At 41.0% G+C, this 27,276-nt stretch overlaps 1 protein-coding gene and 1 long non-coding RNA gene across 8 annotated transcripts in view; one reads left to right on the top strand and one right to left on the bottom strand.

Annotated features, from left to right (window-relative positions):
* The window catches only part of vps8 (VPS8 subunit of CORVET complex), a 681,049-nt gene that overhangs the window by 151,261 nt on the left and 502,512 nt on the right, over positions 1 to 27,276 (top strand). For all 6 annotated transcript variants that reach the window (XM_069934259.1, XM_069934258.1, XM_069934264.1 and 3 more), the window contains 7 exons: positions 631 to 682; positions 7,507 to 7,549; positions 11,212 to 11,284; positions 14,080 to 14,199; positions 22,487 to 22,558; positions 25,562 to 25,681; positions 26,015 to 26,071. In XM_069934259.1, coding sequence (XP_069790360.1) covers positions 631 to 682; positions 7,507 to 7,549; positions 11,212 to 11,284; positions 14,080 to 14,199; positions 22,487 to 22,558; positions 25,562 to 25,681; positions 26,015 to 26,071 — 537 coding nt within the window. The remainder of the gene's footprint in view (positions 1 to 630; positions 683 to 7,506; positions 7,550 to 11,211; positions 11,285 to 14,079; positions 14,200 to 22,486; positions 22,559 to 25,561; positions 25,682 to 26,014; positions 26,072 to 27,276) is intronic.
* LOC138761689 (uncharacterized) lies at positions 414 to 8,353 on the bottom strand. Of its 2 annotated transcripts, none has more exons than XR_011356428.1 (4): positions 8,298 to 8,353; positions 5,525 to 5,746; positions 4,930 to 5,035; positions 414 to 1,211 (listed from the first exon to the last, which is right to left on the bottom strand). It is a non-coding gene; the product is annotated as an uncharacterized lncRNA (long non-coding RNA). The 2 variants fall into 2 exon arrangements; XR_011356429.1 differs by having other exon boundaries at positions 5,525 to 5,639; positions 8,298 to 8,351.

Below are 27,276 nucleotides of genomic sequence, written 5' to 3'. Positions count from 1 at the left end.
TACAGTGCTAACTGCTTGAACCCTGCCCTGCTTTGCCCATTGGCTGTGCCCCTGCTCTCGACTGACCGGCCCGTGCTGGCAGATATGGAGTCTTGAGCATCACCAGCGATGACAGGCCCTATGCAAAACATGTTGGCATGAAGCTGTGACAGAGGAAGGAGCTGAGAGTGAGCAAGTGCAGTCTGGAAGGGAATCCTTGTAACTGCAGAAAATGTCATTTGTTTCATGCTGCAGTCTGTAATCCAATTAACCATTGGTTTATGGGCCAGGTTTTGTCTATCTGACGACATCAGCTGAAATAAATTCACAAAGTAGGTGTAAAAGTGGAGACATTTACTTGAACATTGATTATGGAACAATCTTAACAAAATTAAAATCGAAAGCTTATAATTTATCAAACTGGAGTCATCTAGTGTTTTCTTTGAACAGCTTTTACAATACCTCGAGGCAAAATTAGTGATCAGCTCGGATTTTCCAATGCCTTATCTGCATTGAGCTATGAAAACTATTGATGGTTTTATTGATTGCCTGCTGATTCATTAAATAACCAATTTCAGCCTTGAGCAGCCACAAGCCATATTGACTGTGTTTCATGTTACATAATTAGCTTTTCTCCTAATTATTTTCCAGAAATTGTTCCAGATTATTAGTCCTCCTCTCCGAGCTGGAAAATCTCTCACAGGTATAAGCTGTTTTTTTTTTTTGCTTACTAGTTCATGTCAGCAGTTATATGTAAGTTCGATTAGAGTTTTAATTTGTTTAATAGCTTTGGTATAATGAATGTAGAATCATGCATCAAATTAGACACACAATACATTTCTTATTATTGTCAAATACCCAAGTGCGCTGGAGAAGCTGAGCAGGTCATGCAACATTCATGAGAAGGGCCCATATCTGCCAAAGGGCCCAGGCCTGAAATGTTGCTTACCCTTTACTCTCTATGGATGGTGCATGACCTGCTGAGTTTCCCAGTTTATTGCACTAGACCCCAGCATCTACAGACTTTATTGTTTAACTCCTATTGTAGTCAGTCATCTTTGGTGGCCTTCGACCAATTGTGGCATATCTTGCTCTTCTTTAGTTTCAATGTTTTCCTAACTTTCCTACACATTCAAAGTGGAAGCTGCAGAAGTGCCACCGGTCAGACGCCAGCTCAACTGACCATTTGCTCTGCTGACACAGTTCAAGAGCTGTGCTTAGTTCAGTCGCCTCTGAAATCAAAATGTAAAAAAACATCAGTTTTATTCAAGGACAAAATCCCCACTTGCTTTTGTCTTTTGCTAAATTCAATTTATATGATAAATGCATTTCAACAATATAAAACGTTTTTTATTAATATGTGAAGGTTATATGTGAGAAATTATTGGAATTCTTTTATAATTTCCTACTGAATATCAACTTGGACTCGTTAATATGTTGACCAGTGAAATAGTAGAGATTAAAACCCTTGCTATCAATTGCTTTGGGATTTGCTCTCAATGTCTGGAGCTACAGGATGCAGGTCTTAATTTCCAGCTCACTTTTATTGAAGTTATTCCTTCTAATTGATTAAACTGAGGGATTAGAGAACAATGCAGGAAAAATATTTGCTGCTCTCCATGTGAATGTATTCATCCAGTGTCTTGAATGTACCAAAATAAAATTAATACCAGATTTGGATATATTTGGGCAGAAGTTAGCAGTATTTGGAGGTTATTTGAAAGAAAGAAAAGGGAGAGAGCCAGTGAGTTTTACAGAGGGAATTTCAGAACTTAGACCCTTGCCATGAGAAGACATTGTGTGAATATTGAGGCAACTTAAATCCAAGGATGATGATGGCGTAATCGAGGAACACAAGTATTTTGAAGGGATCAATTGATTGATACATGCATTGAAAATGCAGGGATGTCTGCCAGCAGACATCTCATACATAGTGCAACAAGTAAGACACAGTAGAACATTGCAATTAGAGAGAGAGAGAGAGATCATTTGGTATTGAGGAAGGGCAATATAATATTACTCACTTGGGGTTCATTTATGAATCTGATAATGACAGGAAAGAAGCTACAAGATCTCGTATTTGTTTATCTTCTTCCTGACAGGAGGAGGGTAAAGACAGTGTGACCAGGATGGAATGTTTTTTAATATGTTAGCTGCTTTTCCAAGGCAGTGGGAGGTACAGATGGAGTTGATGGAGGGGAGGATTACAACCCTCTGCAGTTCTTGTGGTCTTGGGCGGAGTAGTTCCTGTACCCCGCAGTGATGCATCCTGACAGCATGCTTTCAATGCTGCACTGTAGAGATTGTTGCTGAGGGATGCAGGGGGCATGCTAAATTTCCTCAGGCTTATGAGGAAGAAGAGGTAGGTGCTGATGCACTTTCTTACTTTCAAGATTCAGTTTATTTTCATGTAATAAAACAGTGTCATATTTCAGGATATTGGTTTTGCCTGATATAAGGCAGACAGATTCGCCATCAGCTGAAATTGCCTGAAGTTCCTCTTACAGTCAGAGAAAGAGAAGCAAAAGAGAGTCGTCGTGTACCCGCCCCCCCCCCCCCCCCACCCCGGAATCATCAACTGTCCGTAGATTTGCCACCAGCACTTCCGCAGCCGCAAAGAGTTCAGTCCAAAGCATTGACAACTCGAGCTCCAGATCTGAACCTCCAATGTGATCAGGAACCCTTCGGCAACTCCTCGCATCTTGGTTCTGATACCTGGGACCCCTTCAGCCAATTTCCAGCCAATCTCCAGCAGTCTGCAGTCTGGCATGAGTCCCTGACAGAAGTCTCCATCAGCCCACAGCCTACGTGGGCTCCTCACCTCGAGTCGCCAGCAGCCTGCCGCATGTGAGGGTCTTTCAGCCTCAGAGCCCCCTTGCTGGTCCGTCACCATGGTCTCTGTCCCGTGGGTTGTCTCCTCTGTTTCTCCTTCTCAGATGGGGGTAATCTCCCCATTTTCTGTTGCCCTGCACCAATCCACTGCTTCCCTGGAGTCTCCAACCCCTCATGGCTGCTGCCGATCTTAGGTACTGCCATCTTGGGTGCAGACCCCCACAGTCATGGGATTTTGAATAAAACTACTGTTGGTTCCTTTAACAGGCCGTTCAAAGCCTGTGCAGAGCTGACAGCAGTTGTCTGGGCAGTCGAACCCTGTGGGAGCGCTGTATCTCCACACCCCGCTCTCTGTGGGTCTGCACTAGTGGCAGCGCTGCCATTACAGCGGGTCAGGCAGTGCCGCTGTTTTTGTATTTTTATTGCATTGGTTTGGGTCAATCAGAATAAGTCACTGGAGATGTTTACTGTGAGGTACTTAAAACTCCCTACCTCAGCACTGTTGTCGTGGGCCAGGGAGTGAACACCACCCCTCCGCCAGAAATCTATAATCGGATCCTTGGTCTTGTTGACATTGAATGAGAGGTTGTTGTTCTGGAACCAGGCTGGTAGTTCCTTTGTCTCTTTTCTGTAATTTGTTAATATTAAACATCCTGCCTGTGGCAGTGGTGTAATCTGCAAATTTATAGATGGAGTTAGAGCAGTGTGTGGAAGTACAGGGAATATCATAGGGGACTGGCCTTGTGGTGCCCAACATTGAGGAAGTTTGTGGAGGTGATGCTGTCACCATTCCTCACTATCTATCATGGGATAGGGAAGCTTGAATCCATTTACAGAAAGGGGTGTCAAGACCAGGTCAGATAGCTTGGGAATTTGTTTGGTATTGTGTTGAAAGTGTAGTGTATTCGATAAATAATAATCTGACGTTGGGGTTCTTGTAGTTTAGGTGTTCCAGGGCTGAGTGTAGGGCCAAGGAGATGGATCTATTTCAGCAGTATGTGAACTGGAGAGGGTCAAGGGTGGCTGGTATGTTCGAGTTAAGTGATCCATGACCAACCTCTCAAAGAATGTCATGATGGTGGTTGTCAGAGCACCATTATGAGTGGGGAGAGATTACAAAGATTGAAGTGAGAAAAATGAAGGCTTTCTTTAGGATAGAGGCAGTGGACCATGGATACATACAAATTTATAGAGTAGAGTGAGGCATGGTGTCTAGCACCATGATAAAGTAATCAAATTTGAAGATGAAGTGTCTTGAGATGTTGGTTTGCCATGAAATGGGCTTGTGGAAGAGATCTCATTACTCGACCTTGACTCATTCTGGATTTGGGTAAGACACAATGATTGAGAACAGGCATGTTGCGTCTCTTATGCTGACCAGAGGAGTAGTTGGAGTAGGTGGCTCACGAATGAATTTTGTTCTGAAGACAAAATTTAGTTTGTGCTTGATGTGAAATGTAATCCGCGAATGGAACTATTCAGCAACTGGATGCTTTTGAGTTGCATTTGGAAGCCATTTTTGGATGATACAGATGTGGATGAGAAACAGAGGGTTTAAGGATACAGCACTGAAGGAATCAAGATCTGTATGGAGGCAGATAACTGCAGTCCTTCTCCAGGTGATGGGGAAGGATAGTGTGGTCAGTCTTATCTTTCTCATGTATTTATTGTTTGGGATCTTGGAATTGCTATTGAGGCCACCATTTACTTTTCATTCCAATTGCCCATGAGTTGGTGGTGGTGAGCTGGTGTCTTGAACTAATGCAGTTCCTCCAACTGATGGATGAGGACTCCTAGGATTCAGACCCAGGTGCATTGGAGTGATGGGCAACTCGAAGGGTGGTGTGGATGTTACCATGCATGAAACCTTGCCCTTCATAATTGGGTTCACATGTTTGGGAAGTGCTGTCAGATTAGCCAAGATAAGCAATCGCAGCACACTTCGAAGATCATACAAATTGTGGCCACTTTGCCTGTGGAGCCGATACAGATTAGACTGATGGATGAGATATCAGTGAAGTATCATATTTTTACTCATACAGCATGTACACACATATAATGCACAGAAAATCATAAAATCAATTTCCATTTAAATAGGACATGAGACAGAGCACATACCAGTATCTGCCACAGTTCATCTCCTGCAATGAACACGCAATCAACTTCCCGAGAGATATCAATCGTCCATTATATAGATGATATCCTGCTGCAGCACATGAACAAGCTTTGGAGAGAAATCAATTAATTTAGATCGAAGACATGCTTCAGAGTTGAGCAGGATTTTAATTCTAATGTTTCAAATCAGAGACACTTGATATGTTGACTTCCTCCCTCAGGAACAGGTCTAGGCAATTAACATTGATAAGATGCAGTGGCCCTAGGGAGGATGTCCTGTTTATTAAAAAACCATGGCATTCAGTACAAAGAGATATTCCCAAGATCAAAATTTTCCATGCCCGCTATAAATTGTGCACGTTCTTTCATTGCTGCTGTTACATTCTCATGCTCCCTATAACATTCCCACACTCACTATAAATTGGTGGTGTGTCTTTCCCATGGCTGCTATAAATTGTGAGTGTTCTTTCAATGCCTCTATTATATTCCCACGCCCGCTATAAATTGCCGGTTCAGCTTTCCTATGCCAGCTATTGTACGTGTGCTTTCAACATGTTATATGTGGAAAAATACGGTCAGCTGTTTTGTCATGCTTTACCTTCATTGATCTTCAGTATAGTTGGAACTGCATTGATCTTGGCCGGTGGTAAGTATTCCGCCTTGATTCAGACTTGTGGTGTACAGTTGGCAGATGCTAAAGGATGGGTTACTTCCTGCAAGATACCCAAATTTCACCCTCTTGTAACCACAGGATTTGTGGGGATTTATTTTGAATTTGTGGTTCGTTGTCACCCCAAGAAGGTTGATGTGGAGGATCTGGCTATGGTAATAACATTCAAATTCATGGTAGAGGGTTAAAATGCCACTTGGTAGGGATGTTCATTGTATAGCATTTCTCTTGTGGAATGTTGCTGGCCACTTATGAGCCCATGCCTGAATGTTGCCAAGGACTTGCTGCATTTGTGCAGGTATTTGAAAGGAATTGAGAATGGTTTAGTCATCGGAGAACACATGCATATATAATAGAAGGAAGGTCATTGATGAAGCAAATAGGCTCTGAATAACTCCTACAGTAGTATTATGGGTCTGGGATGAATGATTGTTTACAACCAGAGCCATCTTCTTCTGTGTGAAGTATGACCTCAGCTTTTGGAATGTTTCCCTTGATGCCCATCGATTTCACTTTCACCAAGGCTTCTTGAAACCATGCTTAGTCAAGCTTGGTCTCAGTTTCCATGAATGTCCTTTCTGATTTTTTTTGGGCCATTTCAGTTCTGTATAAACCTGATTGGAGGATTCATCAATCTATTAAAATATTGGTAAAAAGTTGGGTGCTATGGGAGATGTTAGAGATATTACAATTATCATCGACTTTGGGAAGGTTTGATGTGGCTGGTAGTTTGGAAGAAAAATATTCTTGAGGACGCAGATCTTGCTCAAGTTGGAAGAAGAATAAGGAGAGAACCATCACTGTAATTAAAATATGGACAAGATGACCTTTTGGTGATCAGCAATTGAATGAAGTGTCAGATTAAGTAAAGCCTGAAGGGAGTTCTGCTTCGATAAAGCACCTGGAGAGAAAGCAAAATCAGAAGTACAAGCAAATTCATTGGTTTAGAGTAGTCAGAGAGGCATCATGGAGACATATTGACCTGGTGTGCTAGGAGAAGTGGCAGAGGCAGCTAATTTGGATTTGGCCTCAGCGATGGTGCCATACATGTTCACAATCTCATCGTGCCTGGTAATGAGCAGGCAAGAATTGTGTGAAGGCTGCTTGCAGGAGAGAGATTAAGTGACAGATTTGAACCACATTTCAGGATATGGCTCCTCTCTTAATCCATCAAATTTCAAGAAGTAACCATGCCAGATAAATAATGTTAGTTGATGAATCCTCTTTCAATGCATGTTTAGTTTTAACTTTCTGATATTGTATGAAATGTGACATTAGCATTTCTTGTTATCCTTTTGCTGATCACTAGTCACCAACCATCCTTTTGCTACCAAATTCATCCTGTTTCATTTAATATTGGACTTTTAAACTTGTATTTGAATGCAGTTTATTTGTTTTATCTTTCTCTCCATTACTGAATCATCACCTGCACTATGGTCAGGGGAGGGGTAGGTGACCTGCCCATGATGTGGCTGTATGGCTTGGAACCTCTGTGGTCTGTCACCCCCCCCGGCCCCCCCTCCAAATATAAGAGTTCAGCTAATGGGTGGTTATCAATGAAGTGTGTTCTATCAGGGAGTGGACAATGAAAAGCTGGAGAGTCTCAGCAGGACTGGCAGAATCCATGGAGAGAGATGATCCATCAACATTTCAGCTTGGGACTGACTATCCTCTCTGTCGATGCTGACTGACCTACTGAATCCCTCCAGCTTCTCTTTATTTACCCAAGATTCCAGCACTTGAAATTTTGTGTTTCTCAAGTGCATTTGATCACTTTGGTGCACCTTGTTGATACCCAGTTGTGTTAGATAACCACCACTTAGCATAAAATACTGAAATGTTGTATCACCAAAATGTATGGTTGAAATAGGCTTAATTTGTATGAATTAAGATTTTGTTTTTGTTTTCAGATGAAGAAGTGATTATGGGTAATAAGTTGCTGGTGTACATAAGGTAAGCTCTTCTGTTAATTGCACAACAGAAGGATTAATTTTGTCTGGTTTTGTATTTAAATTATTGAGAAATACCATTTGCTCAAGAATGCTCATGCCAGCGAAGTAGGATTGGATAAATGAAAATTTCCTGTCAGCTTTTTATGTACCTGTGTAGGTTATAAAATATTGAATGTAAATGAAAACCTTGGTGAAATCAGAGATAGGAGAAGGAGTTGGTCATCTGACCTATCGAGCTTCCACTGCCATTATTCGGTGATCTACCTTGGACTCAGCTCCACTTCCTACTTTTTCGCCATTACCCTTAATTCCCCTATTTTTCAAATATCCGTCCATGACTTAAGTATATTTAAGGAAGCAGCCTCTATTGCTTTCTTGAGTAGAGAATTCCACAGATTCACTAGAATTGGGGAAAAGCATGTCCTTATCTCTGTCTTAAAACTACTCCCAAATCTTGATCAATGTCCTCCAGTTTTAGTATCATCTGCTGGTGAAAACAACCTCCCTCCTTCTATGTTATCTATTCCTTTCATAGTTTTGTGTCTCTAAGATTCTCCTCATCTGAACTCCAATGAGTATAGTCCAAGGATGATCCATCTCTCCTCATAAGATAACCCTTCAATTCAGGGATCAACCTGGTGAACCTCTGCACTGACTCCCAAACTAGTTATTTCTTTTTTTGCATTTAAAACAAGCAATAATTCATCATATAACTGTGCGCAAATTAATTTCTGGATACGAAAAGGTACCCATCCACTTTGCGATGTTGGACCCCAATGATGTTGCTTTTGCTTCAAAATCTGTGGATTGGATTGGAAGTCTGGAGTTGCTATGGGAACTGACATCACAAGAACATTAATTCCAAATGACAAAAGCTCTGTTCAAATGAGTTATTTGTATGTGGATACTTCAAAGTCTGCAGGGTTGCTCAATAAGAAGACTGAACCATTACTTAATGTAGATTCCCAAAATGATGAAACATCTCAAAAGGATTGGTTAAAATCTTTTCACTGTTCACTCCCATAAAACACAAAACATTACAGCACAGAATTGGCATTTCAGTGCCTGATGTTCTGCCAACCAATATAAACCTACAAATGCTTCCTACCCCACACCCACAACCCTCTATTTTTACATAAATCTATGTGCCTAGCTAAGAGACTTTTAAATATCCCAAATGTACTAACCTCCACCACTACCCATGACAGTGCATTCCATTCATCCACTATTCTCTACTTAAAAAAAAACCTTTGACATTTCCCATAAACTTTCATCCACTCACCTTTAGCAGATGTGCTCTGATATCGTTGCCCCAGGTGAATAAGTGCTGGGTGTGCACCTCTATTAAATCATCTTTCATCGTATGTCACTCCAATAAGAAAAGCCCAAGCTCTTTCAGCATTGCTTCATAAGACATGTTCTCCAATCCAGGCAACATTCTAGTAAATCTTTTCTGCACTTTCTTTAATGCTTCTGCATCCTTCCTGTAATCAGAACTGAATGCAATACTCCAAGTGCAGTCTAACCAGAGTTTTATGGAGCTGCAATATTACCTCATGGCTCAAACATAATCCCCTGATTTATGAAGGCCAGCATACCATATGCCTTCTTAACCAAGCAGTCAACTGCGTGGTCACCTTGAAGAATCTACGGACTTGGACCCTAACATTCCTCTGCTCCTGCACATCATTCCGAATCATTAACCACATACTCCTCCTTCAAGTTCAATCATCAAACTTATCTGGATTGAACTCCATCTCCCATTTCTCTGCCTAACTCTGAATCTTTTCTATCTTGCGACAAACTTCTATATCGTCCACATCACTTCCAACCTTTGTGTAGTCTGCAAACTTACTGACACACCCCTTCAATACCCCTCCACTGTTTTGTCCTTGTCATTTATAAAAATCACAGAGACTAGGGGTCCCTGAACATATCCCTGCATAGCACTACCAATCACCTACCTCCAGCCAGAATACGTTCCATCTACTTCCTCCTTCTGCCTCCTGTAGGCAACCCACAGAACCAGAGAACAGGACAACACAGAAACAAGCCCTTTAGGCCTTCTAGTCTTTGCCGAACTACTATTCGACCTAATTCTTCAGACCTTCATGCTCCATACCTCTCCCATCCATGTACCTGTCCAAATTTTTCTTAAATGTCAAAATTGAACCTGCATTTACCAATTCAGCTGCCAGTTCATTTCACACTCCTACTATTCTCTGTGAAGAAGCTCCATGCAGACTTTTCCCTTACATGCTGAACCAATGTCCTCTTGTTTTTATATCACCTAACGTCATTGGAAAAAGTTTGCTTGCATTGACCCTATCTTTTCCCCTCATAATTTTGTATACCAATATCAAATCTCCCCTCATTCTTCTACACTCCAGAGGAAAAAGTCTAACCTGTTTATCCTCGGTTCTTCCAAGTCCCAGCAGCATCCTTGTAAATCTCCTCTGCAGACTTCCAACCTTAATGATTTCCAAAACTGCACGCAATGCTCCAAATTTGGCCTCACCAATGTTTTATAGAACCTCACTATAAAATCAATACTTAATTTATGAAGGCCAACATGCAAAAAGTTCTTTATGACCTTATCCACCTGTGATACCACATTCAGGGAACTATGTATCTGTATTCCTCGATTCCTCTGTTCTACCTCAACCCTTAGTTCCCTTTCATTTACAGTGCATGTTCTACCTTGGTTTTGTACTTCCAAAATGCAACACTTCACAGTTGTCTGTATTAAATTACATTGACCATTTTGCAGCCCTTTTTTCTAGCTAGTCCAGATCTTCTGCAAGCTTTGAAAGCCTTCCTCACTGTTGATTACACAGCCGTTCCTTTTGTCATCTGCAAACGTGCTGATTATTTTACCACATTATCAAACAGCATTATTAGAAAGCAAACCAGAGTGGACTCGGAATCAATCCTTGGCACACACTGGCCTCGAGACTAGAGAGGCCACTTTTTGGCTTCTCCCTAAAGCCAATATGTCTTGTGAGGCAAGGCTAGCAGAACAATGGCTTTTCTCTTTGGAGTGATGAGAGGTGACTTAGAGATCTATAAAATTATGAGGGGCACAGATAAGATAGAAAGTCTGCACCTTTTCCGCAGGGCAAGAGTAGCAAACACCAGAGGACACCTGTGCAAAGTGAAGGTTGGAAACTTTGAGGGGTAAGTTTTTTTTTACATAGAGAGAAGTGGGTGCCTGAATGCATTGCCAGGGATGGTGTTGAAGGCTGGTACAGTAGTGACATTTAAGAGATTCTAAGAGACAAATGGATGAAAGAAAAATTGAGGCTTATAAGTTAGTGAGAGTTTAGTTTATTTATGGGTAGGTATACTATATATTGGTGGGTACAACATTGTAGGCCAAATGGCCTGTGCTGTTCTGTAATATTCTATGTTGTATGTTCATTGGGAGTCCAAGCAGCCTTGATCAAAATAGGAAACAATGTTGTCTCCCACAATCTAATTCTACTTTATTGATTTAAACAGCGAATGTACTGCTTAAGAATTTTAAATGTGTTGCACTCTGCTGTTGTAAAGATTTTTAGAAGTTGATGTATAATTGCTCAGAATATTGTTTTTAAATGTTGCTGTGGTGAGCTACTTGATTGTATGACTTCTTGGAACATTGGAATGATTGTTCTATTCCAGCTGCTGCCTGGCTGGGCGAGCCTACCCTCTTGGTAACATTCCAGGGGATCTTGTATCATTGGTAAAGCATCAGGTAAGTAAACTTATAAGCATAAAATCACTGTCTGACATCAGTAGGATTATTCTTTGTTCAATCATTTGAAAGTGTTTCAGACACTATGTGCACTTTTCCTCCTGGATTGCCATAACTGAGGTTTCTCCTGCAGTTATTTTGTAAATTTTTGTTATGTTTGAAAATATCTGCCTGAAAGATGGTCTCTGATCTAGCTCTGTTCTTCCTCTTGTCGGTTTCACGTCCTTATTTCAGAACATTACTGTACTTTCAGCCCAACAGCTCCAGCAAATCTGCGTGACTGCAATAAGAGAAGATAGGAAGCTGTCTCATTTTCCAACTTAATAACTTCACCTTTGGCTAATTCCACATTTTCCAGATCAAAGACGTAGCCATGGGTATTCACATGGGTCCCAGCTATCAGAATCGGACATTTTGGAACCCACAGTTTTGCGCCGGATATTTTGGCACTTGCATTTTGGTGATGGACATTTTGATGGGGAATTGCTCCCCTGGCAAACAAGGGCTTTTTGTAGCATATATTTAAATTATTAAAAACAGTCTGGGAACAATCAAAAACAAGGGCTATTGGTAAATTATAATGAAAAGCCCTTGTTTGCCAGGGGAGTGACAACACAGGGGCTTCATGCAGTGTGGTGGGATGGAGTGCGGCGGACAGGCCAGAATGTCCAGCGCCATATTGTGGCCACCAAATTGTCTGGTGCCAAGCTGTCCGAGGACTCCCCCCCCCCCCCCCCCCCCCAGCTATGCCTTTCTCTTCATTGGCTACGATGGGCCATCCACCTACACAGGCAAGGATCCCAATTCTTTCTTTGCTGCACTAAAGACAACATTGGTGCTGTCTTCTACACGCACGATAATCTTGTCAACTTTAAAGTTCAATAAAGTTCCTAGCTTTATTGTCCACAGTTATTAAATTAGTTTCCAAACTAATGAACTTTTCTCTGATTTAAAAAAAGATTTGCTGCCAACTTTCACCCTGACCTCATTACTTGTTCCTTCTCCAGTAACTCTCTCCCCTTCCTCGATCTCTCCATCTACATTTCAGGAGACATTATCCACAGACAAATTTTATAAACTTGCTGACTCCACAGTTGCACTGACTACATCATACTTGCCAATCTATAGCTGTACTACAAGCTCATCCACTTTATTTTGTAGGCGGTGTGTATTTAAATAAAAAATCTTTAGCCTTTTTTTAACTTTTTTTTTACTCTGTCCTGTGGCATTGCAACTCATCCCAATGGAACTTGCAATTTTGCCCTATCTCCATGCAAACTCCCTACCTGCTCTCCCTACTTATCAAGCTTGCTGTAAGGATGAGGCAATGGAAGTGCAGAGAAGATTTGCTTGGATGTTGCTGATACTTGAGGAACTAAGTAACAGGGAAAGGTTAAACAAGTTAGGACTTCATTCACTGGAGTGCTGGAGAACAAGAAGAGATTTGATTGGGTTATACAAAATTATGATGGGTTAAGAAATGCAAAAAGGCTTTTTCAACTGAGGTTAGGAAAGATTAAAAACTAGAGGACATGGGTTTGGGGTGAAAGGAGAAAATTTAAAGGGAACATTAGGGGGAACTTCTTCACACAGAATGTGGTGGGAGTGTGGAATAAATTGAAGTGCTAAAACCAAGCTTAATTTTTACATTTAAGAAAATTTGGATTGGTACATGGATGGGAGGGAGAGATAGGGATATGGTCTAGGTTCAGGTCAGCGGGACTGGAAAGAATGCTAGTTCAGCACAGACTGGAGGGGGGGGCGAAGGGCTTGTTTAATGTTTCTAGATTATGTTCAAGAGCTAATTGAGCACCTCAGACACATTTTTGGATTGGACTGATTTTACAAAAGCACATATAATCTCTTTCCAGGTTGCTGGACACAGTTGCAGGCAGGCTTTTTGGTTTCCCCAGGCCTGCGTCAATCTTAGTCCAACCTATTTTATTTTCCCCATACAGATTACACCACTTACCAATATTTTTGGTTTATTTTTCAGTCTTTGTGCATGGTGGAATTTTGTGCATTTTAAAGCAAATGTGCTTGATCGATGACTTGCCCAGCCCAGTGTGCTTGCTTCAAGCACTCAATTGTTTATAATGCTCAATGTGAAATAGCACAAGAGTTTAAGCATGATGGTGGAGATTATGTAATCTGATGCAGTTGAAACCCAAAGTTTAAGAGAGACAAAGTTCCTGGCTTTATTGTCCACAGTTATTAAATTAGTTTCCAAACTAATGAACTTTTCTCTGATTTAAAAAAAGCTACTGGGAACTCTACCCTGCTTTCATGAAATATGTTCCAGAATACTTCTGAGGTTTTCTCGTTGACGCATTTTGTTTGTCCCTGTCTTTGCTTCAAACTCAGAAATTTGTCTAGCCTTTGAATAAATTGTGCATAACCTGTTCATGAAAGGTGCAACTATCATTGAGAGAGTCTGCAGCCAATAAGTCGAGAGCATCTATCCAATGTTTGTGCTCCTTTGCATTTCACTGATGTATGACAATTGATCAAGAACTTCCCTCTGTGTTGGCAGGATTTATTTGCAAAGTATTTTTTAAACTATTTTGTGCAGTCCTGTACAATTCTTTGGAAGAATAGTTATACATCAGCCATGAACTTGGATTTTACGAGCACCCCTCATTAAAATGTTCTATTGCTGTTTTTAAATGCATGTCTGTGCTCCAAAAGCTTTGAGAACAGGAAGGCTTTTTATGTCACTTTTGTCTGAAAGTGCATTTGAAAGCTGATGAGATTATATGATCTGATGCATTTTTTAAAATTTTGGGTTGTTTCAGGTCTTTGAGTTTTTGATCCATTTGCACTCAACTGAAGTAACTTCTGATGAAGAATTGTACCCACAAATCAGAACACTCCTTCATTTCGATACTCGAGAGTTCCTTAATGTTTTGGCACTGGTACAGTATTTTTGCTTCAGCAATTTCAGTTTCATTAAAAATGAATTCAATTTTTTTCAAATGATGATTCATTACAAATAGCGTGAAGAATTTTAAAAGATGCCAACAAATTGAACTGTTGATGTCTAGTAGTTGACTCCCACTGAAGGTATTCTTTTCATGTCGGTTATTATTTCTACCACATATCTTTAATTCTTTGTTTTCATTGTAGTGTAGTCTTACAGTTCTTCTTCAGTTGATTATAGAAATGCTCCTCTGTTTTTACCTTGGGACCATCTATGCTGTTTGCAAGCAGCAAAGTAATTTTAAAATGTGATATCTCTTGCAACATGGAAGCACACAAGAGGGTTGTGCAAGCATTTGTGAAGTCATGGCAAATAATCCGTTCAGAATGATTTTTCCTGGATGCCATGGCAACTGTTCTGAAAAACAGTTGCCATGACATGCATCTACCTGAGGACAGCATTTCATCTGACTGACGGTACCTCTGCCAGTGCCCATTCCCTCAGTACTGCATGGTAGGATCAATTTTATCTTGTTCTTAAGAATGGACTTAAACCATAATGTTGAATGATGACAGTCCAGCTCATGGAATCATTAATGAGTGATTTAAGGGTCCAGGCTGTAAGTGCAACAATTATGGTTGATGTCATCCTCCGGTGAATCCTGTTTCTACATTTGAGTTGGGGTTTTGATAGTTTCTGCGTATTAACTGAATGAGACCCGACTGTATTATCCAGCTAGTCCACCCTTTGGTGCATATCTTCCCCAAGTCCATGGCAGTCGTTATCTATTAGGGACTAAATAGCATGAGTACAACTTCTTGATTCAGCCCTCTGTATCCTCAAGCCACCAAAATCTACAGGTGGCCCAACTACCTCAGAACAAACAATGAATTGAACTCTTTTTTTCATTTAACCTCGCTTAGATGGGACGACATGTTCACAAATGCTAGGGTGGATCTCAGCAAATTAAGGTCAATGTAATAATTTGAAGCCTATGCTCTCCCAAGTTCAGGTTAATGGAAGGAGTCAGAGTTAACAGCACAGTAGTGGCCCTTTGGTCTATCATGTCCATATTGACCTTCCTTGCCCATCTATAATAACTCCATTTGCTTGCTTTTGCTTAATCCAATATTAAGTGTCTAAATACCTCTTAAACATTGTGATTGTCTCTGATACCACTGCCTCCTCGCAGTTAGTTCTAGATGTCATCCACTCTCTTTATGGAAAGAAAATGCTCCCCTTGGATCCTATACTGTTTTGGACTCAAAACCCTTCATAAGGAATGTTCTGGTACAGACATGTGTTACTTAAATTTGTAAAGAACCTAACCTCTTGTACTGATTTGGAGGAGTCCTGAACGAGGTTTATTGGGATATGGACAAGAAGAACTTGGCCAATGTTTTGGGTTGTTAAGATGCCCATTTTATGGTTGCAGATGGCTGCAGTGAATCCTTTTAGGCCAATGAATATTAAACTGAAATTTTGTCACATTTGCAGTTCCAATGTCAGTCTTGTTTTGTAGATTACTGTCAGAAACTGTGAGAGCAGAGTTATCCCAAACCTATGTAAAATTGGGTTATTCCCACAGGAAAAGTACGAAAGGAATTAAAGAAGTGTTCCTGTTTTGATTGAATTCCCCAGCTGATCGGGATGACAATTTGATTATTAGAACCAGTTGGATAGGCTGGGTTTTAATTCCCTGGAATAGACCTGAGTGGGTTACCTTATTGTGGTTTATAAAATCCATCACATCCATTAAGGCGAAGCAAGGCAGTATCATGAACTGCGACACATCTCTTCAGGACAGGCTCAGCGTCTCTATGTTTGCTTCAAAAAGGAAAACAGCGATGCATCTTCATGAGCTCTCACTGTCCCTGGTGACTCTGCTCCCAGTTTCTGAGGCTGATTTGAACAGAACTTTCAGCAAGGTGAATCCTTGGAAAATGTTAGGCCCAGACACTGGACCATCTGGCTCGAATTGTTTTCCAATATTTTCAATCTTTCACTGAGAATATCTGAAGTCCCATCTTTTTTAAATTGTTGATCTACAACATGGTTCTGGTCTATGAAACCCATGTCACCCAATTACATCCAATTAACTTACCAACCCAGTATATTTTTGGAGGGAGAGAGGAAATCTGTAAAGACATCACTAGGAGAATATTTAAAAAGTCCTACTGATAGTGCCTGATTCAACCCCAGTTTGCTGGCGCTGTAATAGCAGTGCACTAGCTACTATGCCATCTGTTCAGTCCAAAAACTTGTTCTTCAAAAGGAAGTATATCGTACAGACATGTCACCTTGCCAAAAAGAGGACGCTGAGGGCAAGAAGGACTCCCAAAGGGCTTCGGGTGCTGAATGCTTCCTGATCGAGTTGGAGGCTTGGATCTGGAGCTTGGGTTGCCGATGGATCGAACAAGTCTGCAGCTGCAGAGGCTCAGGTGCACTGACGGGGAATCCATGGACACAAAGTGACTCAGAAGAGACCATCTTTTGCTTCTTTTTCTCTTGTACTGTAAGAAGCACCAGGCGACACTAATACCGACACTTTGCATTACAGCAAGCAGAAGGCAATTTTGTGTAATATTACTTGTTTGATACTATTACAAGACATTAAAGGAATCTTAAAGTTGAGGGAATATTCCAAACTTTAGCAGTGACTTATTTTTTATCACAAGCTGTTCATACAATTTTTTATTCTTTTGAAAAAGTGACAAAATGATCAACAAGGTTAAGGCAGTGTAGGGTATCTACACGGACTTTTCAAAAGCATTTGACAAGGTACCTCATGGTAGGCTGCTCCAGAAGATGAAGTCGCATGGGATTTACGGTGAATTGATAAATTGGAGCCAAAATATGGCTTTCTCATAGAAGATAGAGGGCAGTGGTGGAGGGGCAGTTTCCTAAATGAATGCCTGAGTGGTGTTCCACAAGGATTGATGCTGAGTGCCCTCATTTGCAACATATTAATGATTTGAATGAGAATAAAGATGGTCTGATGTGGATGACACAAACATTTGTGGCATTGATGGCGAGGCTGATGGTCAAAGGATAGAGCAGGATATAAATCAGTTGTAAATTTCAGAAGAACAATGGCAGGTGAAGCTTAATAACAAGCGCAAGTTGAAGTGAACAAGAAGTCTGTAGATGCTGGAAAACTGAGGTAACACACAAAGTGCTGGAAGAACTCAGCGTGTCGGACAGTATCCATGGTGAGCAATAGGCAATCCACGTTTCAGACTGAAATCCTTCATCAGTAAACAAGAACTGGGCAGAAGAATGTAAGAGGTGAGGAGTACAAGCTGGCAGATGAGTACAATAGGAGGAGGAAGAAAAAAAGGAGCTAACAGATAATGGAGGAAGAGAGGGCCGATAAAGATGCACTCTGATAAGAAGTAGAAATGAGGGTGGGGGTTGGAGCAAGGTGTAGGTGACAGGCAGGTTGGGGCAGAGAAAGTGGAGGAATGGTGCCAAAGAGGAGAGAAAAGGAGGGGTTGGATAAGGTGATGTCGATATTGATGCAATCTGGTTGGAGATTGCCAAGACAGAATACAAGGTGCTGTTCCTCCACATGTGACCTTGTTAAGGCAATACATGAGGTCATAGACTGATGTGTCAGTGTGGCAGAGAGAAGTGGAATTGAAGTGCCTGTCCACTGGGAGTTTCTTGCTGCTGTAGCAGAGGGAAGGGACACAATGACTCCTGTCTCCCTGATGCAGAGGAGGCTGCATTGGGAGCACCGGATGCACTAAATTCCCCCTACAAGTTCACAGGTGAAGGGTTTCTTCACTGGGAGGGACAATTAGGGGCCTTAAAAGGTGGTGAGGGAGGGAGGAGTGCAGATGCAGCATTTTTTGTGGTCACAGTGATAAATGCCAGGGGGCAATTTGTCAGAAGAGATGAGTGGACAAGGAAATCCTGGTGGGGAGGGGGAAGAGGAGTCAGGTGGTGGGATTTCATTTTAGGTGACAGTAATTGCGGAGAATACTTCAGATGCAGAGGCTGGGGGGTTATGTCATGGGGAAGGGATTGGGGCAAGGCTAAGTGTGCAGGAAATTGATGAGATGCTGGTGAGTGCTGAGTTAATGACAGTAGAGGGAGAGTCATGTTTTGTGAAAGAGGATATCTCAGACAACCTAAAATGAAGGCCACATCATGGGAGCTGATTCAACAGAGAGATGAAATGAGTGAAAGGAATGCCCTCATCAATAGATCTGTGGGAGTTAGTGGATTCATAAAAGATGTTGGTAGATCATTTTTATCGTAAGATAGAGAGAGACAAGAAGAGACAAGAAGAGAGATACTGGAATCGAACAGCGGATGCACAGGCTATTTTAAGAGGTGAGCAATGTGAACAGCTGACCCACAGTCAATTTAAAGAGAACCTGACCAAACAGACACAGGGGTGGGGGGGCTGCAGGTCAAACTAAGATGCTAGACCCTGAGGATGACTTAGGGCCTGTTCTACATTAGGGCCCCAGATCCCTGAGCTTAATTATCAGTTTGGCTGATGTGAAGTGTAAAACTCAAATTTGAGGTTAATGAACAGCAGAATTATGTAGGTGTTCTTGTAGGACAGGTAGTCCAATGCAGAGTGCCAATGTGATGGCCTCTGCCTTTGACCTGTTATAATGATATGCAAATTGAAGTGGGCCCCGGACCTTCCACTGGCAGTTGATTTGCTCCATTAACAAAAGCCCTTCATCAAAGTTTCCATTTATCGACATGTACATAAATACACAGTTTTGATACCTGGTTCCCATGAGCCAGTCTCCACATTGCCCATAGCCTGTGGGGGTCCCTCAGCCGCTGTGACTCTCACTGCCGTGCCCGCTATCCTATGGTCATCTCCTCTGCTTCTCCTCAATGGTTGTGGGGTGGGGGGGGGGGTGGGGTGCCTTCCACATTTCTGATGCCCTGCACTGGTCTGCTTCCCCCCCACCCACCCCACGATCCATGCCTCCTCCACCCCACTACCCATGCCTCCCCCACCCCCACCAGAGTATGCAACCCCTCTGACCACTGCCAAGCTTTAACAGGCCATTTAAAGCCTGTACGGAGCCGTTGGCATAAGGACTGGGTGGTTGAATCCTACAGGTCAGAATCAGGTTTAATGTCATGGACGTGTGTCACAAAACGTGTATTATTGAGCATTACAGCTGCAAAAATTGTTATAAATTACATTTCTATTAATGAACTATTTTAAAGAAAAATCAGTAAATTAGTGCAAAAGAGAAAATCTGATGGCAGAGGTGAAGAAGTTTTTGTAACATTGGTTGTGCATCTTCAGGCTCCTCTACCTCCTTCCTGATGGTAGCAGTGAGAAGAGGGCCCGGCTGATTTCTCGAGACACCACGTCTTATTGATGTTCCTAATGGAGTGAAGACTGAGGCGCTGGCTGAGTTCACAACTCTGTAGCCTTTTCCTGTCCTGTTCAACCAGTCAGAATGCTCCCCACAGTACCAGTAGAAATTTGCAAGAGTCTTTGGTGACGGACTGAATCTCCTCAAACTCCTCACCAAATCTCGTCAAACTCATAACAAAATACAGCATCAACATGGAGGCCCCAGGATAGATCTTCAGAGATGTTGACACCCAGGAATTTGAAGTTCTTTACGCTTTCCTCTGCTGACCCTTTGATGAGAACTGGTTCTCCTGGTTTCCCCTTCCTGAAGTCCACAACCATTTCTTTAGTTTTGCAAACATTGAATGCAAGGTTGTTGTTGTGACACCACTCAATTAGCTGATCTTTCTCACACCTATACGGTTCCTCATTGCTGTCTGTGATACTGCCGACAACCATGATGTCATCAGTAATTATTTCCATGGCATTTGTACAGCTGTGCTGTACCTCCGCTCTCTAGGCCTGCAGCAGCAGCACTTGGGCCATTACAGCAGTTCTGACAGTGATGCCATTTTGTGCATTGTGCAGCGAACTCTTGAGGCTGGGGGTGATGTCCATCCAATTAATGTGTTGATCTCTGACCTCTTCCAGTGAGATATAGCTCCAAGCACTGTTGTAATTTTCACCAGGAGTCTATTAAGGTCAGGTCAGTCTTGGAGGACTTCTTGATACCGCGCTGTCTGTCCTGGCCTTCTCTGTGATGTCTACAATATCGTTGCTCCATGTATTAATCCAGCCTCCCAGTTCATCAAATAAAATATAAACTGAAAAACTTTGCAATGACTTAACCTGTCCCTCAGGATTTGAATGAAATATTAGTTGGAAATTTCAGTGCAGCATTACATTTTGTCCAGATAAAGCCCATTCTTTAGATTTTTGCACATTTTCATTCAATGTGTCCAGATTCACTGAGAACTAACTCTAGTGAGAATATAATTGACCAACAGATGTAATAGTGGCTTCCAAATGTTTGGGAATCATTTTGGGTGATAATGAGAACCAGCCAACAACAGGTTCCTCTCCCCTTACTTAACTTTATTGTCCATTGACGACTCAGTTTTCTGCCAGGCTCTTGGACGGTTGGGAAGACGTGTCAGCATGATGAGACTAGGGATGAATATTAAATAATTTCAGTTTATTAAATGCCTGGAACCTGGCCAAAACTGACAGTCTCACTTATTGTCATGTATTGCACTCAGGATATAAAAGCAAAGTTGGCTTGATTCACATGGTCACAAATACTACATCTGAAAGCTGTTGATGTTTAAAGTGCATCTTCAATTTCTACTTTTAAATGAACATCAAGAAATCCTTTTGTTGAATTTACAGCTTTATCCTCTACTCTTGCAGAGGCATTTCATCATTTTTAAAAGATTTGTTGACGTTCATTTAAATGTGTGTTTCCCAGCCTCACAGAGGTATAACAGGCTCATTTTCTCTTCCTTTTGAACTCTGAATGATGGTGAAATGCAGAAGATTTTTGTTAATGCTCCAAATCTTATTTCCAATTCCTGCATTGTTTTATGTGAATTCAAGAATCAAATGTCCAAATCAAGCCCACAACCCAGTTGAACTTGCAGTATTTAACTAAAAGAGTACACCAGCTTCAGATCATTGAAGAAGCAACTCTCCAGTGAAAAGGTCCTGGTGCAGGTCTCCTTCAGAAGTGTCAACTTTCACTTTTAACCTGCAGACTTGCTGTTTGACCTACTGAGTTCTTCTAGCACTGTGGCATTTTGTAATTTAGAGATACAGCACAGTAACAGATTCTTCAGACCTCGTGCCCAATTGCACTCATGTGACCAACCAACTGAACCCTATACGGCTTTGAAATGTAGAGAACCTGGAAGCAACCCATGCACACAGTTGCAGGGAGAACGTACAAGCTTATGACAGGAATTCAAACATGGATCGCTAGTGATGTCATTGCATTACGCTAATCACAATACTAACCACACCAATCATTTTTGTTGTATAGTCCAATACTTCCTCAAGATTGCCGTACCAATTATACTGCAACTTCATGGCAACTCTTTTTGAAAAGCTGTATATATTTTGCTGGGTTAGTAATGAATCTGATCACCAGGTTGTCACTTCTTTGTTTTTTGACATACAGCACAGTAACAGGCCCCAATTAACCTACAACCCCCATATGTTTTGAAGCATGGGAGGAAAGCGGAACACCCAGAGGAAACCTACGCAGACATGGGGAGAATATACAAACACTTTCCAAGCAGTGCCAGATTTAAACCCTGTTCACTGGCACTGTAACAGCGTTGTGCTAACTGCTACACTAAATGTGGCGCTGATTCATCAACAAACTGAACAGTTAAAGTACCAAGGGAATGCTGCATTGTCAAGGGTGTCCTGTTGAAATATTAAACAAGTATAGCCTCCCATACAATGATAAAAGATGCTGGAGTAAAACTTGTGAAGAATAGGGAAATGACATCTCATACATTGGCCAGTATTTGGCTCTCTGTGGCATAATAGAGATAATCGCATTGTTGTGATGGGAGCTTGTTCAGTTAAAATCGCCTGTTGCAATTTCTACCAAATGTCCAAACTTCATAAATGTGATTTTGATCGTAAAAGACTTTGAGGCATCAAAATGGTGCAATATTTCTTTATTGTATTTTACATGAAGAGAAAAATTTAATTGACTTGTGGCTTCACTTAATTGTATAGTAGTATTGTTGACTTCTGTGTTTCTGCTGACCCGACCAGATTTGGGTACTCAGTGAGCCTGCCTTGAAGAGAAGTAGTGTAAATCTTGAAGGGAAAGACGGTTTGCTGGTTCTTTACTCCATCTCAAAAGCTCCAATGATTCAGTTTGATGTGCAGCAAACACCTCAATCTCGTGTCCTGTTTTCCATAGACATTCGAAGACTTTAGAAATGACAAGCAAGCAGTGGAACATCAGCAAAGAATTGTGGACATCTTACTCAAGGTAAGACACCTTCAATAAAAGCCTTGGCAACAGTTTCTGCAGTGGTATCGAGTGTGGTTATTGCTGACACCCACTTGAAAAGAATAGGGTGAAAATCTCTAGCTCATCTGTTGCAGGCCCTGCAGTGAGGGAATCCAACAGTTTTTTTAGATCATCAGTTCCTGAGTGGTGAAAAACCAGGAAGCTGTGCTGCAACCCAGAGGGGGCTTCCAGTGGTACATATTCCATGTGTACCCATGCCTTTCCAGATGGTCAAGGTTAAGATCTTGGAATATGTTGTTGCAGTTCACTTGTCAAATAATTGAAATGCATTCATTGATGTACACTGAAGCAGGTGATGGAGGAAATTAATGCTAAGGATGGTGTTTAGAGTGGTCATGAAGCTGCTTTGCTTCAGACGCTGCGGAGCATTTTTGGTGATGCTGCAGCTTTGATAATTTGAGCAGTTAGAGAATATTTCGCCACAATGTGAGTGGAAGAAAATTTCGGGGATGTTATGGGTCCAGTGGACCCAAAACCCAGCAGCAATAGAAATTCACCAAGACAAATGATTACTTAAACAAAAATTACTTTTAATTTTCTTTAAACATAAAAATGGAATCAAACTTTAACTTATTACAATGAACTTAACCCCCTTCTAATTCTAAGCGCACGTGTGTGTAATGTGCATAAATTTGAAAAGTTCTTTGATTCACAGTCCAATCTTATATCTTACTCCTCCAAGTTCACCGGTATCAAGCAATTCTTATACTGTGCCACAGAATTTAACATTTATGAATTTTCACTAAGCTCTGGTGCTTAAAGGTAATTGGTTACTACTCAGGAAGATTCTTGTTGGTTTCAGAGAGAGATTTGTTGCTTGTTGAACACACGCAAACTGATTCCCTCCGATCAGCCACTTCAGTGTTTTCCAAATGATAACCTCTGCTTCTACAGGTCACCACAGAGTTCCTTTTTTATTTTCCTTATTTCAGATTAAGCACTCTATCCAGCCATTTCCTCTTGTATGGACCACAAGGGTTTTCAACAGGCTGAACTCAGAACTCATAACCCATCTTCAAAGTGGGGTTTCAACAAGCTACCAGCTTGCCATGACTGCTAAAACCAGTTTCTCTCTCTCTCTCTCTCTCTCCCTCTCTCCCCATCTCTCTCTCTCTCACTCTCTCTGCTTAAACCATATAACTCTCTTAAAACAGCAAACTACAACCAAACAGATTGCAGCACCTGTCCCAAACATCTGAGTCCATTCATCTGTTGCTTTCAAAACAATAATTAATTACTCCACAGCATGTCCAATTAACACCTTCTTGTGAAGTCTCTTGAGCTCTGGTTCTTCTATTTGCACCTCCTTATGAAAAATGTTTAGTAAAGCAGTTTTTATCTTTACAAAGGTACTGGGCCCAGAGCTTTTGCATTTTAAATGATACCTGTTTTGTGAAGTGTTTGTGTTTGTTTGTGACCTACACTAAACCCCCACAATATCGCCTCCAAAAACATATCTACATACAATATAAAATATGATATAATCTGTCACAGGGAGATGTAAAGATTATTTTTACACAGAGAGTGGTGGGTGCCTGGAATGCATTGACTGGGTGGTGGAGGAGGAGGAGGTTGGTACAACAGTGGGGATTCAAGATGTATGGATGTAAGAAAAATAGAGGGTTAGGATGTGAAGTAGGAAGTAATTAGATTGTTGTTGAGTAGGTTTACAAAAGTTGGCACAGCATCATGAGCTGAAAGGCCTGTATTCTACGATCCCGACATGTCTTGTATAAAGTAGGAATATTGGTATGGATCATCTCAGCTATTCTCAACTGGGGTGGAGAAGGGTGGTGCTGCAGCACATTAAAGTAAAAGCCTTTTTTTTCCCTTTCACGACAGAAAAAAACAAAACTTGACTACTTCCCAGGGAGGGGAGCCCATAATCTTTGAGCAGATCCTATGGGAGCCAAAGCGATTAAAAAGGTTGAGAGGGCTGAATTAAACCATGCACTGCAGGAAACACACATTTGCACTGTTTGTTTTGTAGACAATATACTTAGAAACAATGAACACATTCCTAATGGTAAAATGTCCTGGTGTGTATGTTCTTCAACTATTTCTGGTACACAGACAACTTTTTTTCATCTGTTCATCTTGAGCTGATATTAACCTGATGAAAAATCTGCTTTAATCAGAGCATGGGAATAAGTTTTATTCAATTCTTTTTAAAATGTTAATGCTTATTTCACCAGGTTACTAAAAAATGACTAATCTAATAACCACAGGGGAGGATGATTAAAAAACCATAAGAATTTCTACTGGAGTTTTAGATGATTCAGTTTGAAGTTTTTATGTGAAATTCACTTCCAAGGGTGGTTATCTAGATGTTACAGGCATGGACCGACAATTTCTTTTCAAATTTTGAGATGCAGATTTTAGATTTATTGTCAGAGTACATACATTCCTTTTCCTGCAGGCATATAGTGTAAAAAACTGTACATAGCACACACATGGAAACAAATAAAGAACCGTAAACAGGTAATGAATGTAAACCACCTGACTGTGCAGTACAGAGAGAATTTTTAAAAAAGCACAGTAATAGGCTGTGCCCAAATACACCACGTGACCAATTAACTTTCTAACCCCAAACATCTTTGGAACGTTAGAGGAAACCCATGTGGACACGGGAGAATGTAGACTCCTGCCTGCGCTGGGTTTGAACCTGGATTGCTATCACTGTAATAGCATTACACTAACCATGCCAAACATTACACTAACCATGCCAAACATTACACTAACCATGCCAAACATTACACTAACCATGCCAAACATTACACTAACCATGCCAAACATTACACTAACCATGCCAACTATTTCTGTGCAAATATTTTGAAGTTCTATTGTAATCAATGTAAATATATTATTTACAGGTTTCACTAAACATATTACTGTGAGTGTACGCCAAGAAGATGGTTGGTATTTCAATTTATATGTATTTAATTGTTTGGTTACTTGTAGGTAATGGTGGAGAATTCAGACTTCACTCCATCACAAGTAGGATGTCTATTTACCTTTCTGGCAAGACAGTTGGCAAAACCAGACAACACACTTTTTGTCAACAGAATGCTTTTTGACCAGGTGAGTTATTCTAAGCCTGTCTGAGGATTCAGGATTGGATGCAAGGTGGAATATTTCCAAATTCTTATCTTTTGTTTTATGAAATAATGCTTAATTCACTCTGTTATGTGAGCAAGTTCCCTGTTGTCTGTGGCTTTTACTGCGCCTTGCTGCTATGTTTAAGCCATGGAGGTAAGTTCGCACTTCCAATACCATCTCATTTTGGTTCAGTTAATCCCGATCTTAAGTTATTGATTTTCAGTCAGAAAGTTTAAGGAAGGAAAGTGTCAACTAGTTTCATTTAACCAGTACATCAGAACCATTTCTAAAAATGCCTTATTTTGTGTCTTTTAGGTTCTTGAGTTCCTTTGCAGTCCTGCTGATGAGTCTCGGCATGCTGAGCGACAACAGGTAAAAGCAGCTTTGATGCTAGGGGCTGAGACCAAAGTGCAAGAATCCCATTTTCCAATTTCTGATCGCCATTTAGGTTTGGATTTACCAAAAACCTATTTGGTACAGAGATGCCTTTAAGTGTAAAGACTCAGCACTAATAATTGCAGTCACCTGACAGTTAGGTAATCTTAAATATGGTATTAAAAACCAGGGTAGAGGAAAGATGAAATGAAGCAGGAGGTGGAGCAGTAAAAAAGTATTGTGGAGATGATAAAGTATGGAAAATATCCCTTAATTATTCTGGGACCAGCAACAACAAATTTTAAATAATATCAAAAAATATCTTGAACTACTAATTTGAGGTATAGGCCACATGGAGCAAATGAGGTACTTGAGGAGTATTAAAAAAAATGCAAGAAAATCCTAAAGAAAGAAATCAGGAGGCTTAAAGAAGACACGAGGTTGTTTTGGCAGGCTATGTGAAGGAAAATCCTAAGTAAAAGGATAGTAAGTGACAAAATTGGTCCCCTTGAAGATCAGAGTGGGCAGCTTTGTATGGAGCCAAAGAGATGGAAGAGGTTGTAAATATTTTTTTCATCAGTATTCACTCAGGAAACAGGCTCAGCGACGTGGGAAGTAAGGCAAACAAGCAGTGAGGCCATGGAACCTATCTAGATTAAAGAAGAGGAAATGCCTGCTGTCTTAAAGCAAATAAGGGTGGATAAATCCCAAGGACCTGACAAGATATTCCGTCAGACCTTGAGGAAGGCTAATGTAGAAACTGCAGGGGCTCTGGCGGAAATATTTAAAATATCCTTAGCCATGGGTGTGGTGCCAGAGGATTAGAGGGTACCTCACATTGTTTTGGTGCTTAAAAAAGGCTCTGAGTAACCCTGGAAATTATAGGCCAATGAGCTTGATGTCAGTAGCAGGTAAATTATTAGAAGGTGTTCTAAGAGATCGGATTATTTATTTACAATTATTTGGATAGCCGTGGACAGATTAGAAATATTCAACATGGCTTTGGGCATGGTAGGTCGTGTTTAACCTATCTTGTACGGTTTTCTGAGGCAATTACAGGGAAAGTTGTCAAAGGAAAGGCTGTGGATATTGTTGACATGGACTTTAGTAAGGCCTTTGACAAGGTCCCGCATGGGAGGTTTAGATGCTATGTATTCATGGTGAAGTAGTGAACTGGATTGGATAATGGCTGGATGGGAGAA

Source organism: Narcine bancroftii, chromosome 4 (assembly GCF_036971445.1).
Source record: "Narcine bancroftii isolate sNarBan1 chromosome 4, sNarBan1.hap1, whole genome shotgun sequence".
Classification (NCBI taxonomy): Eukaryota; Metazoa; Chordata; class Chondrichthyes; order Torpediniformes; family Narcinidae; genus Narcine; species Narcine bancroftii.
Note: the sequence above shows the minus strand (reverse complement) of the source record. Positions and strands in the feature narration are given on the sequence as shown.